This window comes from Gallinula chloropus (assembly GCF_964237585.1).
Source record: "Gallinula chloropus genome assembly, chromosome: 3".
Classification (NCBI taxonomy): domain Eukaryota; kingdom Metazoa; phylum Chordata; class Aves; order Gruiformes; family Rallidae; genus Gallinula; species Gallinula chloropus.
Window position 1 is genome coordinate 68,219,556 of NC_140087.1, and position 15,012 is coordinate 68,234,567.

At 44.2% G+C, this 15,012-nt stretch overlaps 1 protein-coding gene across 1 annotated transcript in view; it reads right to left on the reverse strand.

Moving 5' to 3' along the window:
• Nucleotides 1-6,030: 6,030 nt before the first annotated feature.
• SPRED2 (sprouty related EVH1 domain containing 2) overlaps nucleotides 6,031-15,012 on the reverse strand; it is a gene marked incomplete at both ends in the record, with an annotated part of 62,418 nt that continues 53,436 nt past the window's right edge. The window contains 2 exons of the mRNA XM_084261311.1: nucleotides 6,031-6,681; nucleotides 7,099-7,248. Coding sequence (XP_084117437.1) covers nucleotides 6,031-6,681; nucleotides 7,099-7,248 — 801 coding nt within the window. The remainder of the gene's footprint in view (nucleotides 6,682-7,098; nucleotides 7,249-15,012) is intronic.

Below are 15,012 nucleotides of genomic sequence, written 5' to 3' on the forward strand. Positions count from 1 at the left end.
AAAGTATGTGTCATTACATGAACTATATTGAGTCTGAAACTGATTTTGTGCTTTCCTTGCCACCTCAGAGTACCTATACATTAGGGCACAGGGCTGTGATGAGGCATGCAGAGAGCTGGGATGTGCTGCCGTCCTTGGAAAACTTTCTCTTTACAACTAATCAGAGTGCTGCTGCGAGATCCTGTCTCACACGACATTAGGCAGCAGGCTTGAAATCTAGCAGAAGCCAAACCAAAGTCTGTCAACTCTTCCTAAATGAATTTACAAGTGGGGAATGGGGGAAAGAGATGAATGGCACGGGATGGTTGTGCCCAAGTGCAGGGAAGCAACTAAAAATATTTGTAGAGATCTAAGTACCACCCCAAAAATACACACATACTTTCCACCATTTAAATATCTTGTCTCTGGGTGGAAGCCAAACATTTTTCTATTTTTTTCCACGTATGCCACCAAGATACTAAGGAATTTAATTGCCTAATTCAAAATGTTAAGAAAATACCAGAAGGCTGAACATCCTGGAAAAGGACAAGGCGTTAGGAGGATGTTAACTCATCTAGCTTTGAGTGCTGAAGCAAGGACAGCGTTTCCGGTTGCCGGTGTTACAAGCTCACTCTCTGGTTTGGGAAAAAGGCTGAGTTTGGTCTGCAGGAGAAGCCAAATTCTGCCTGTGATAAGCACTGCGAACACACACAATGACGTTTGTGCTCCCTGCCTCCAGGATCCTGTAGGAACACAAAACTCCCAGTTAATCTTCAGACAGAGTGATGGGAGAGACAACCTTTGGATTAAGACAGTGAACTTGTGCTCAGGATACCTGAGTCACAAATTCCCCACGTAACATCTTGCAGGCCATTCAAACTCTCTTTGACTTTTTCATTTTCACACAGTGATAAGTCCAGGAGGCCGGTGAACCCTCCTCACGCAAGAATTCTCCCCCTGAAGGTAATGCTGGGCAGCTGCAGTCCTCAGAAACACGTGACACTGGTAATGTGGTGCCTTACAGGAAAATAGAGCCGTTGTAGCTGGAGACACCCTCAGAGGCTGGTTATCCCTCAGTTGCTCCCCATTCCCCCTGCAATTCCTGATCTGATAGTGCTTCTAAGAGGAGAGGCTTCTTGGAAGTGTTTGCAGGTTTCCTGAGTGAGCACAGCCAAGAAAATCCTCTCCTTGCCCTCTGTTTCTTCAGTTTCATAGGCTGCAAGGTGAAAAGCTTACACAGGTGTGACTGCTGTGATAACATTTGTCTTCACCCAAGGATGCCTTCCCAGGTGAGAGTCCCGGTGCCGAACTGGGCTGGCACCCTCCTGCTGCAAAAGCTGAAAGAGGCTGGGAGAGCTATTCTGATCCAGGCAATGGCAGCAGCACATTTGGTGTCAAGTCTCTGCTATAAAATGCCAAGCCACAATTGTCAGCATCTAAAACTCAGCCTGGGTGAAAGGACATTATTCTGAAGTGCAATTTGTATTACATTTACTAGTGAAAGGTTGTTTTTTTAAGACCCATAAAATATTCAACACTGTTTCACATGGTTGCAAGCTTACAATATCTATGTCCTCTCCAAACGATTTCCTTGACTGCATCTTGCCAGGAGGACAGTAGCTGTCCCAGATGATCAGCAGGAGTAAGTCTGGGACCTCTGCATTGATCAGGAGGTTGATTGCCTTTCAAGGTGCCTTGTATCTTGGTGGTGTTTGCATTTGCCATGGATCCAGGGTTCGAATGTACCATTTACTGGTTCAGTTTAGAAATCTCCAGGTATAAGCAACCCCTTTGATTTGCAGACAAAAGGACACGGGAGGCTGCAAGAAAGCTTAGCCAGGCCTTCCATGGGACAAGCTGGACTTGAAGTCTTCCTGCCATAGTTTAAGTAAAGAGAGTATGACAAACTGCAAGCAACAGGCTATTGGAGTCACTTTACCCTTGGCTTTACTGCGGATGGAGCGAACAGCAATGCAGACTGAAGTATCTTCTGTACAACAGGAGTCTTCCTGAACACACCTTGTAACCCAAAGTGCATGTGCCTCTCATGAAGGCTCCAGTGTCTTTCTTAAATTGTATCAAGTACTGTATCATAAAGGTAAACAAAATCTCTTCTCTATATGAACATATAATGTTTCTAGAAATATGTTAATACAAATATAAACCAATAAAAAGCAAACATACGTTCAGGATCTCAGCAAAGCACTGAAAAATTCAACTGTCAAGGTTACTTACACAACTGGCAGGTCACTGCATGTGCTGGGTGGGTGCAGATGATATACTTACATATGAAAAGCACCTATCCCCCACTGTAGCAGGGAGCAAACCATTTATCCAAGTAGCATAGTTTGGCCTGCATGCTCTTTGCCTCCCCTCTTACACACCATTCTAGGCAGCTTTGTTACTCAGCAGCACAAGCTGCAGCACATCTTAAAAAAGGATCAGTGGCTTGTTTTATCAGCTTGGTTATCACTTACCTCTAGAAAAACACAGCAGTGTTGGGTTCACTAGCTCCCAGAGGAAATAACCATAAAAAATTCAGATATACTCACTGGTTTTCTCAATCAGCTGCAGTCCGGCGTCCATTTGGACTGGGTTATTCCTCTTCCAACTTCCACATGAAACCCCTCTGAGCAGGGATAGCAGTGTCAGCTGCCTGAGGCATCTCGCCCCAGCAGCAGCAGCAAACTGCAAACTCCCACTGTGCACCTCAAAGAGCAAGGTTGCCCTCACTTGGCAGCCATGTCTGCCAGCCTTTCTCTCCATTTTCCCCTCAAAAGCTCAGCTTGGGTACAACAAAATAAAACTGTCTACATGACATACTTAGCCCAGCCCAAAGCAGCACATGGGACCAAGGTCCAGGGAGAAGGGAAGGGACAGGAGGCGGACTGCTATTGCTGTCATGGCCATTGAGGCCTTCAGGGCGCAGCACCACCAAGCCAGGCCACCCCAGGGACATCCTCTCACAAACTGTGTGTAACACCTGAAAAACACCTACGAACACTTGAAAAACATATGTACCCCCATAGTCCCTGCTGTGTTTGGGCAAGTATGGCCTGTGACAAAGCCCAACAGCACCCCCCACCAAAACCAGTAAAATGAATCCGTTTTTCCCCTCAGGAACCCCGAGTGGGAAGGTGGCTCTAGCGATGGCCCCTTGTTTACCGGCACCATCTCATTTTTCCCTCGTTTTCATGCCAGCCGAATAATGATAAACAGTGTCATTTTGATATGATGTATTTATATTTACATGGTACATTTTAAAGCAATAGCTACACTGATCATACATATTAGAAACAATAAAAAAAGAAGTTAAGAACTAAAATGTACATCATACACTTGTATATATATTTTTTTTTACACAGAGGTAAAAAGGCTTATAAAAATCAATACAACAGGGTTTTAACTTTTAGTATATAGATACAATAATGATGAGGCTTCAGGCACTTTAATTTGTTAACGTGAGCGATAGCTTGGAAAAAAAACAAACAAAAAACCCCCTTTCCACAACAGGAAAAAAATAAATTGGTTAATGTTTTGTTACCACAGATACAAAAATAAAATCTGAATAATTTCTCTCAAATGATTCATGTCAGTATTGCAAAGCTGACTGGGAGAATGCTACACACTGTTCAGCAGCAGTGTGGAAATTAAGGAGAAATATTTACAAAAAAACACCCATTTCTATCATTGTGCCCTTACACCACTGCCTTCACAAACCAAATATCACACGTAGCAAAATCTACAAGTATTAAAAAAAAGAGGGAGAAAGGGAAGAAAAAACTTTTTAAAAAAAGAAAAAAAAAGAGGGATTTTTTTTTCAAACTTTTATTTCCAGACATACAGAAAGGCTTGGAGTATGTCTACTTCACTTAAATAAATAGGGGCACTTCAAGACCGGACAAAAAGCTGTAAGATCTTTTTGTAGTGTTGTGCTTTATAGAGAGAAGATCTTACAGATGTTTGTTTACATGAAACAACTTTGAGAACAGAAATGAAAGGAAAAGGTTGTTCCATTAATTTTTTTTTTCCTAGAGGCTGGCTTGATGTTTACTAGACACCATTGAGAGATTTGTCAACTGCTATTAGGCACAAAATATTTATATTTCATTCAACAAACCCAGACACATCACCCAGAGTGTAACACTCCATCCCTTTTCCACTATCATTCTTTTCTTTTTCCCCCAACCGAAAAAATCCCCAGCAACTGCTACGAATTAAGCCTACCAAACTCTATAGTGTATAAGCACATTGCATACTTAATTCACGGTTGACTAAAAAGCTGTGATTAACTCTCAGCAGAACCGTTGGGACATTCCACCAAGAAAAGAATGGCAAGCGTTCCTTTTACGTTTATTTGGCAAATTAATTAAGAAAAAAAAAAATTCCTCTCTTTTAAGACTGATGTCAATGTGCAATAGAGGGAGGGAAAGGACATGCGCCCACTGGCAATTTACTGCAGAAAGAAATTATGGCAGGAACAGCAGTGCCAGCTTTGACAAGCCAATCCCTAGCTGCCTCAAAGTATTCAGATTGTACTATGCTAGTTAGAGCTCACTGCGCTAAATCTTTTTTTTTTTTAATAAAAATTATTTGGCTATTCCTTGTAATATATTAGAAAAATACTCTTTTTCCAAGCTAATTACAAGCCTTGTACACAAGACAACATGACATTTTAAAAAAAAATAAATTTTAAAGTAATCTTATCCTGCTGTATGCACCTTATGCATCCACTTGATAAATCTGGGTGGTGAACTGGGGAGGGGAAAGTCAGGGAGACGCTTCAGTCTGGCTCCTGCAAAGACTCACATACTTAACCCTACACACAGACTCACAGAAATGCCGATCGCACACGCAATGCGTCAAGACATGTGTAAGCATCTGGAGGACCGGGACCGCAGGTCAGGAAATGGAAGTGGCGGTTAACATCCTGGCTTCTGATTTTAAAGACCTGTTCAGACTGCTAAATGGAGTTTCCACCGTGGACGCGTATGTTCTCATGCTCATGTATTATACAGAAAAACAAACAAACAAAGACGATTTTCCATATAATCCACCACTTAATGCAGCATTTCCCCAGAATTGCCATAATAGTGCTTCGGACGTTGCATTGTTAGTAATTCTTTGCATAAAGACAACTTTCCTCATCTGGAACCTTAGTGTTTTATTCACAGATCATTACATGGCTAGCTAACGAAGAAGTTCCCTTCTTTTGGGCAGAACTCTGAAAACACAGTTTTATTTTTCCAATGTTATTTAGGGAAAGAAGAAAACCCTAAAATTTAAGTTTCCCTTTCAAGTAGTGGTCTGAAATGATTACAGGTAAGGAGAACTACCAGATTCTCAATGGTTATGTGACTATGGTAACTGAGCCTTGCTTTCTGTTCACAGAGCTTTACAAACAGAGAAATAATTTAAGATGTTTGCTGAAGGAAATGACGATGGACTCTAGAAGAGAAACTGCAGCTTAGATGGCTATTTTGGCTTTGGAAAACAGAACAAAAATCCCAAAGAAAACCAGTGACAGAAATACTGTGTTGTGGTACAAGTTTGTTACTAGCACACCTTCTATACATGCACAATAACTTGACAGCAAGTTAAAGTATCTTCCAAGTGAGATTTCATTCACTACACCACCCCCTTTCTAGAAGTGCCAAAGCTTGCTAACATGTTGATGGTACCGCACAAGCGGAGGCAAGACGGACACAACCTGGAGATGTTCTACAATCCACCACCGTTTAAAGCAGTTCTTTTCTCAAACTCACTTTTAACTGAAAAAAATAAAAATAAAATAAACATGTACAAGACAGTCTGTTTTGATTACAGATTAATAATACAAAAGTCTATGCTGTAGGTTAGTTAGTTAGAACACTTGATGAGCAAATCAATGCAGTGTGAGCCCCAGACGATCAAATGTAAAGTGATCCGAACTGGTGGTTTCTGGATGCTGTTGGGCACAGTGGCTGCATCAAAATGAGTGATCTCAATGCTCCAAAACCAACGTGTTCCTTGAATTACAGGAAAAACATAACACTTTGAATGCATCTGTAGTCATCCAGCAGCTTTGTGTTTTCCACCACAGCACCTGCACATGACCCCACAGTGGTAACAAGCCCGAAGCGGCAAGTAACAGCACATACATGGAGCAATGAAAGACAAGGCGATAAGGGCCATCCACCGGAGGCAAAACATTTCATCACTGGTGTCGCACGAGCAAGGATCCGTATAGTCTCCTTCCGGATCGGACATACAGTGATAGAGCATAGTGTCTGCGCACCACATACAGCTCACTCGATGGATGCAAGTCTTGACGCGGTCTGGAGCATCCTGGCATTGACCCCGTTTGTTCTCCTCATGGTTGAACATGTCCCTGCAGTACACGCACCGCGACCTCTCACCATCTTCCTTCCGCCTGGGCTTGAACTTGACAGGTTGAGTCTTTATCACAGCACCCTTGATATCTTCACTCAGGTCAAAGTCCGAGTTGTCTATGTAAGGATAAGTGTATTCGTGTTTTGAGGCCTCGCTTTTGGCAAAACGTACGTAAGAGTCCATGTCATCAGGATCAAAGTTCTTTCCTCGTGCTGGGGCATGGCGATAGTCCTCATATCCAGTCATCCAAATCTTCTCCCGAGGATTGATGCGTACGATCTCCTCATCGTCATCTGGAAAGTTGACATGCCGGTAGGATCGCGGTACTGACTGTGGAGGCAGGGAGGGAGATGAAGAGGGAGAAAAGATACATCAGCTCAACTTTTGGTATCAGCAATCACTGTCTCCTTTCCTAGTGAAAAGTCAGTATTTAAAAATGTTGTCTTCCCTTCTTTGTACGCCCTTTACAGTGCCCCATCATAGTTTCAAGCCTTTGGCTCAGGAATGAGTACAACTATCAAAGACCTACAATGGTCTGTGTGCGCGTAGTACAACACAACACACTAAATCACAGTGTAAACCCTTTTTATTATTTTTAACAATTAGAAGCAATTTAAAGCTAACTAAGGAGGAGAGGGGCAGAAAGGAAGGGAGCCATCTGTCAGGGATGTGGGGGGAAAACCAAAGATCAGTCCTAGCTATGGCAGACAGAGCCCTTTAGGTGGCAACACTGGGAAGAAACCTTACTTGTTCTAGATGGTAGTGGTCAGAGCTATAATGGTCGTGAAGGTGCCCACGAGTGCAAATTCTTCGATGTTCGCAGGATGCAGGAGAAGCCAGAGTTCGCACAGGCTGTTCCCTTTTTTGTGAGGAGTTAGAGGAGCTATCTGTAGCATTCTGTTTTAAATAGAAAGGGGGGGGGGAATCGTCATACATTCAGCTGTTACTGCACACGTATTAAGAGAGATGTTTTGCCACTCAAGACTGCGCACACCTGCAATATTGACAACACCTGACGGCAGGCAGCTTCATAAAGTTTCACATAAAACACTTGAAAGACGCAGCTTGGTTGCCAGGCTATAAAAGCTGCCACCACACAGAAGGAAAAATAATATTCCATAGCCTACCCATGACATTCACCAAGGCTACTTGTATTCGCTTGGCATGGTATTTGTTATACTGGGCACTGCAGGATGATGAACGTTCACACTTCTCGATGAGCGGAGTTAAACTACGTTAAATGATGCAATCATGTAAGTCATGCTGGCAGACTCAGAGCGAGCATCTGTGCACCCGGGTGTACCCCACTAGTTACCCAGGCTACAAAAATACTGGCAATTTTCTTAACCTACAGGCATCCCACGAAGCCAAAAACTCCTTTATACGTTCATCTCCAATCAGTCACTGAATTCCAGGTGATCACACGCTACCTGAACTACCACCTTTCCTTTAAATCCTTTGGGTTTTTTTCCCCTCATTCTGTCACTGATCTCTAATGTGCAATGTCACTTGCATTTTTATACCTTCCAGGCTCTCAGGGACCACCTTCTTGAGGTTAGTAAGTTACATCATTACGCAACAACAATCGTGAAAGGGTGAAGTATCACACAATAACACACTGTTGCAAATAGCCACAGCTTCTTAATACATGTACTTCTACTCCTGGAGAAGCACATCGTAGGGTACCAGACCTAGCCATCCTCTCTCCACAGCTCTGCATTAGTAAAACAGCTTCCATACAATAGCTAGACATTCTGTATTTTCCCCACTGCTTCTTTTCATAGATTGGTTGGGCTTTTTCATGTTGCCATGAATATCAGAGGACAGCCATTAAACGCACAAACGGATCAGGAACAGGAGAAAAAGCCTCCATGCACAGCTATCAGAAGAGCTGTTTTAGGCATGTGCCTAAAATATTGGTGCTTTGAACTAAGAAAAATGTCCAACCCCCTCCATCTAACAAACTGTGCTGCAGCTATGAGGCCAAGGGAAGGGTTTCCATCTGCCACAACTGTCACCTACAGACACCCCTGAAGAGCAGAGGGAAGTTGTATCAGTAGTGAGAGAAGACTGGTTTTACCTGAAAAACCTCTCCTTGCCAAAAATGCGCTCTCTAAATATTATTTTCCAAGGGATCGTACTAGACACATCTCTTACTCAAAGAACACAAGGATGCTCATTGTGTGGATCTGTTTTTTCTCAAAACAAGGCTCTGCAAGACTGTCCAAAGGTAAGCACACCTTAAAGCTTTGCAACATAAAATAGATGTCAAGCCTCTTTAACATGTATAGCGCTTAAAAAGCGCTGAACTCCCAACTTCTTTTGCTGAAAGCAAACATACGTATCTGTTTGCAGTGTGATGTAAAGCCAGGCTGGGTTATCTGAGGGGTACAACAAGCAGGATGTGTTCTGAATGGCTGAACCACCCATTAGGAACAGACTTTTAGAGTACATGAGTTGTTTGGTTTTTTTCACGAGTACTAGAAGCACAACTACTACCCTTAATATAGTTACCACCACCTCTAAAACACAACTGCACTCACATTCAGGCTCTTTTAAAGAGCTGATTTCATCAGCTCAGTGTTCTTTGTACCTTACTACACAAAGGCACTTCAAATCTGGGGTTTAAACCCTTCAAAGCTGATTCTTGTGCCTACACCTCGGAGCTCCTACAATATCTAAAATAATTTGGGGATATTTCAAAAGAAAACAAGAAGCTTCTACAAGTATGTTGTAATAACATTAAGGTTCCAGCCTATTTGGAAAACCAGAGAAGAGTCAGGATGTAGTTACAACAGCCGCCTCGTACAAGTTACCCTTTTGCAGTGCTGTACATGGTGCAGACCCGGATGCTGAGCTGTAATTTAAGCTGCTCAGAACAACAGAAAGGCGCACACACCCCACAGCCTGGGCAGCAGTAGTCCACAGCATGCTCTCAAAGTTAAACTTTGACTGGCACAAAGGAGAAAAGAGGCAGGGCCTTAACACGGTGCCATGCCAGACCCTTTCACCTTCACTGGAACTGCGTCCGAGCCCTGCTGGGACAAGCCTTGCGTGGATACGCTCCCAAAACATCGTGGGTGCTCGTGGTCAAAATAACGAAGCCTGGGAAAATTCCCCAACTGGAGGAGGTTGTGCATACTGGCCTGCAACCCCCCTCGCTCTCCTAGATGAAAATAAAAATCCCAAACTGGATATAACTGCTAGATAATCTCAGCGGGGCAGCTGGGAGCTATAACCAGCCCTCCGAGCAGCGTGCTATTTGCTGCTGCTCGGGGAAGGCAGTATTTCTGCAACAGGCAATTGGAAAAGAGGCTGTAGTGATTTTTATCTTGCCCGATGCTTATCTACCCTTGCTTTCCTCCACACCTTATTCTCCTTCAGACCTGGCAGGGCGAGTGAGCCTCTCCTCCACATGTGTTGACATGGCTACAAAACCTGTTTTCAGCATACCACAGAGGCGGTGGGCTCTGGCCTCCGCTTTCACCTTATTAAAAATTGCTACATTTCCATGTTCAATGTCCTCAGATTAGAGAGGCAGCGTGCCAACACAAACACTGACTCTAAGCGCCCAGAAAGGGAGAGAGTAAGCTACTCGGGACTAGGTCTCTGCTAACTCTTCCGTAAAAAGAGTTTGTGCTGCCTCGTGGTTAGTGATTTTGAGGGCAACTGGTTGACAAACGCAGTGTTACCTTGCTGACTGGTGGCTGGCACAAAGCACTGCTGCTTTCCAACAAGGTCCCTCACCAAGGTGTCAAGCTTCTGTAGAAGAAAAGGCTCTCAACACAGGAATGAATGGTTTGAAGACTGGAAAAAAGGGGTAGAAAATACCTCCCTCTCTAGCAGAAGGTCACCAATGAACCTTATGTGTCTATACCTGTTCTGGTGAGCACACTCATGGAATAATCCTAAGAGGATGTGAACCACAAGGTGACACGGTTTTCTGATGAATTTTAAGTCATTTGAGAGAGTAAAAATGAAAGCTGACCCTGACAACTTGCATAAGAATCTCATAATGCTGAGAGACTGGATGTTAGAAAACGTAATTACCACTAAAGTGCAAAATGACAGAAACACCATGATCCAACATGTACAACGATGCATGCTGAGCTTGCTATTGCTGCTTAGGAAAGAGGTCTTGGAGTTTAAAGAGGCAGCCCCATGGCACTGTCAGCTTGGTGGCTCAGCAGCAGATGAAAAAAGCGTCAGGAAAAAAAAAGAAGCAACAGTCATCATCGTTGTACCTATCTGCTGTGCTTCCCCAGTCTGTATGTGGTTCTGGCCTCCCCTCCCCACTGTGTCAGTAAGGGTATTTCAACTATGGCAAACTCACAGAGCAATGGTGAAGACAATCAATGATAGGGGATGGCTTCTCAAAAGCACCTAGCTAAATAGCCTAGATCTCCCCAGTCTGGAAGAGAGACGACGGAAGGGACCATCAAGGTGGGAATGGACACTACAGGACTGTGACTCACATGGGAATGAGTCAGATGTAATTATTATTCTGGCGTCCTTCAGAAGAGAAGGATCCATAGCATTCACTGAAATAGATAAGATTAAAAGATAAGGAGGTACTTCCATAATTAAACCACAGTTCAAGAAGCCACATGGAAATCCTCAGAAGAAAATACGTGACCAAAGGTCAAGGGCATGATGCTCAGGCCCTCAAAAGCCTACTGTTTTCTTGGTCCTGCTCCAGCGAGACTGAACCTGGACTTGGTGACTGGCAAAACTGAGGCATGTTCTCAAAGAAAAGGTACTCTCATCTTCAGCCAAGCGTCACTATACACACATGATGGCAAGACTTTGTCAGTGATGGAAGCAGGGAACGGCTTCAGTCCCCCATGACAAGACCAGGTCTTGGCTGGAATTTTCACCACCAGCACAGGGGAGACACGAGAGGTGTGTTGCAGGTCACCCAAATACAACACACTTGCCTACAGGAATGCATTTAGAAAGGATGTGATCTCTGGAGCCAGGCTATTTCACTGATGGAAGAACACGTCCCACTCCATTGAGCTACTGTCAGAGAAACAGTGTCTCCTCTCAAGTCTGTTGAAACCAATCCAGATCCACTATTAGTTTTTGAGGGGAAGCTACTGAAAACATGCCCAGTCGCCACATAAAGAGAAACGAACCCAAAACTAAAGTTGTTGGAACAGGAAGTCCGCTAAGAAACGCTGTTCCAACATGCCCTCAAATGCTCAATTAGGGAAATTTGTGCCGCACGTACCAGGGGTTTGTGATTGCTATGGCGGTCGTGAAGCCTTGTGGTTTCATTGCTTGGATAACAAAATCATTAACCACGGCCATAAGAGTCATTTCATGAAACCCATGCTACACATTTCCTTTTGCAAGTTAAGCTGCATGTATCTGAGCAAGCACACGTACCGCATGCTTAATACGGCTGGTTTGAGAACCAACGCCGCGCTTCAACATGCAAACGACTGCACTGTGATTATTAAAAAAAAAGCGTCCCTGTTTCCCCCTCAGACTTTCAGAAGTGACTCATTAAATTAAAAACCCCTAGTCATTAGTAAAGAAGATTATGTTAATCATTTACTGCAGTTTACTTCTCATTGAAATGGATTTGTTACACAAGACTGGCCGGCTACTCAGGTGCCTAAGCAATATTCTGAGATAAGCATCTATCATAAAAACCAATGGGAAAGAGAAGCCGCCTTCTGCTCCGGAACTGGACTGATCACCTTGCCCGCCTCTAATGGTTTTACAGAACAGTCTCACCCTGTGTGATGCAACATCATCCAAGGGTGACTATGGAAAAGAAAGATTCATCTCAAAACTATGAAGCAATACAGTCTGTGGCAGCTTGTCGGAAATCAGCTGGTGGAGGGAAATTATGGAGCTCTGTCACTTGTAACTTCCAGAAGTGCTCTCAGCAGCTAAAGCATTCTCAAGTTTGCTGTCAAGAATAATTGTGGGTCAAGAAAGACAAGATGATTTTTATAATATCCCCCCCCCCCTCCCCCCGGACTCCAATGGTTACATGAAGTGGAGAGGATGAGGGGGAATAGAAGTATCATGATGTTGAACAAGTAGTTTCCCAAGTCCTAAAGGAAACAAAAACCTGTGCCAGCCTGGCCTTTGCAAATCTACAAGCCATCCTGCTCTCTACTGCCACGCTCCGCTTTGCTCATCTCCCGCTCACTGTGTCACCTGTACCTGAGGGGGACTGTCAACACGCAGCACAGAAATGCAAAACCTGGCGGGGCTCAAAGTCTCCTTTTCACCAAGGCAGCCTTCTGCAACAAAGCTACTTGCAGCAGCTCTCATGTTTGCTTCAGGACACCTGGACACGTTAAAGAGGAGCCCATCACCACCTCATCATGTGACAAGACACCTCCACCATCCCCAGGACAAGAAACCCAACTCCCTCAGCAGTTCATGAGGATGAGCCCAGAAGAGTGACAGCCAGCAAGCTGCATCCTCCCTGACCCGTAGCACGACCACCTCCAACTGAGAGCCATGCAATGAGCTCCCTTCACAGGCAGCCAGAGCCCTTTGTTTGTGTGCTCTGCCCAGGTGCAATCCCTTGGGAGCCCCAGCACAAGCCAGCAATTCTTCATTTGGCCCTCTTCATTTGTTGGAATAAGGGAACACACAGCTGTGCTATCAATATGGAAAGGAAAAATTATAAAAGCAGTCAAAATGATACAACAAGTGAGCAGTACTGAGCTAAACCCTAATCTGAAGTTTATCTGCAGAGCCTCCTCTGTTTATGAACTCCACAAAGAGGAAGTCCGAGAGCTATTTTGGACACATAGCAAAGAAACTTCCACCTTTCCAAAGAAATTAAGATAAAATAGAGTCTCCCAGAACTCCCTCAGCTTAATCTTGCCAGAACAAGTCCTTCCTTCCCCTCATTCCTTTTTTTTTTAAGCCTGAAGAGATACAGCACTTTGAATTTATGAGGAAAAGGAAGAGCAAAAATCCTCATTTTTGTCTCGAAACACATTTTTCTCTCTGTTCAAAGAAATCAGAAAAGGAAACAGCTGACATTTTCCATCCACCTCTATGAGTGTCCCGTATACCCAGGACAGATCACTTCAAAGGCTCCTTATACCAAGATTACCTAAGAGGAAGGTTCAGTGTGAAAGACTTTCAAGGTCTGAGACTCCTGTTGTCTCCTGAGTACAAGCTTTTTGTTTGTCATGGCAAGATACAGCCACAGAAGAAAACAGTTTGTCAAATTTCTGTTTGTTTCCTGTCACTGAAGACAAGACAAGACAGAAATTACACTGAAGTAAACCGCTTCCATACATCGTGGCCGTGTTTCAACACTCTCAGCCACCGAGAGCTACCGGAGCAGAATCTAGTCCACTTCCCTAGCAGAGAGACCGAAAGAAAAACTTCACGTTAGATCGCATTCCAGCACGGTTCAAAGACAAACTGGCTGTACACAAGCACTACAAGCAGCCCAGATTCAGGTTTTTCTAAAACCAGAACAGGACTATAACTTCTCCAATGTTTGGACTGTTCCCTAGTCACCACTTACACAAAGACCAGTACTGAGTGCAGAAAGCTGGTAGTTTGACCACTACCTTTTTTATTCTTATTTTGAAGTTCTGTGGTTATAGCTGTCAGTGCCAGAGAGATGCTGGTGGATGTGTTGTCTTAAGTCAGCAAAACTTATGGAATATTTACAAGGATTTGGTGCACAAGATCATCTCCATTAAGGAAATGCTAAACCTGCCTCCGGCATCACGGGTCAGTTCTGCATGGACAACAGATGTGGCTTAACAGCTCACTTTGAGGGGCAGAAGGAACATAGGAGAACCAGACATGGTTAAATGCTATGGCAAGTGCTCAGATGTGCCAAAGGGGAAACAGTGAGGTTCTCCTGTTTCAGTACCTGCCAGTGACACAAGGCAGCATCTCTGAAAAATCAGGTATTTGAGCAGATACAAAGAGAAACGCGGGCAGAAGTCAGAGGACTGGAGATGGTATCCCATTTTACTTGGATGCAGCTCAGGACCAGAGGCTGCAAGTGGGACCACACAACGTTTCTTTCCCATGTGGTACCCCTGGCCTTGCCCTTAGTGCACCACTGCACTAGTGCACCACTTCAATGGAAGGGAAAGCCTTTGCAGCAGGTGCATGTAAGGGAAAAAACAGAATGTTGCAAGGGGAAAAAAACCCAAACCGCAAGCCCCAGTTACGGGACCTGCTCCCTGGGGAGCACAGCGATCCCAGGGAACAGTGCTTGAGTGGGACAGCTCTGCCTACGCACAAAGCGCTTGTGTCCTCAGCAATCTGGAGAGCTTCTCCTTACCAGGACTCCTACGTTTCCTTCTTCATTCCTGTAACTCCTTGCTTTGGCCCGACTGGATTTCTCCATGCTGAGATGAGCTGCACTGCTTCAGTGGGATCTTTCCACCTAAGCCTGAGAACTGTTTAAACCAACCAATCACTTAAAACCATCTAGGGAGAGAGGCAGGCTTTTCCTTTTTGCATGAAGGGCTCTGTTAATCTGTTTATGCCTTGGAAATGACATCCTGGTGCAGATGACGGCATTGTCGGGATGACCAGCTGCCCAATATTTGTGTTCGAACGGCTCTGAAGATTAGCAAAGCCTCCCTCCTCTAACAAGTAATATTAGCCACGATACCACAGCTGTCCTCTGCTAAGGCTGTGACAGAC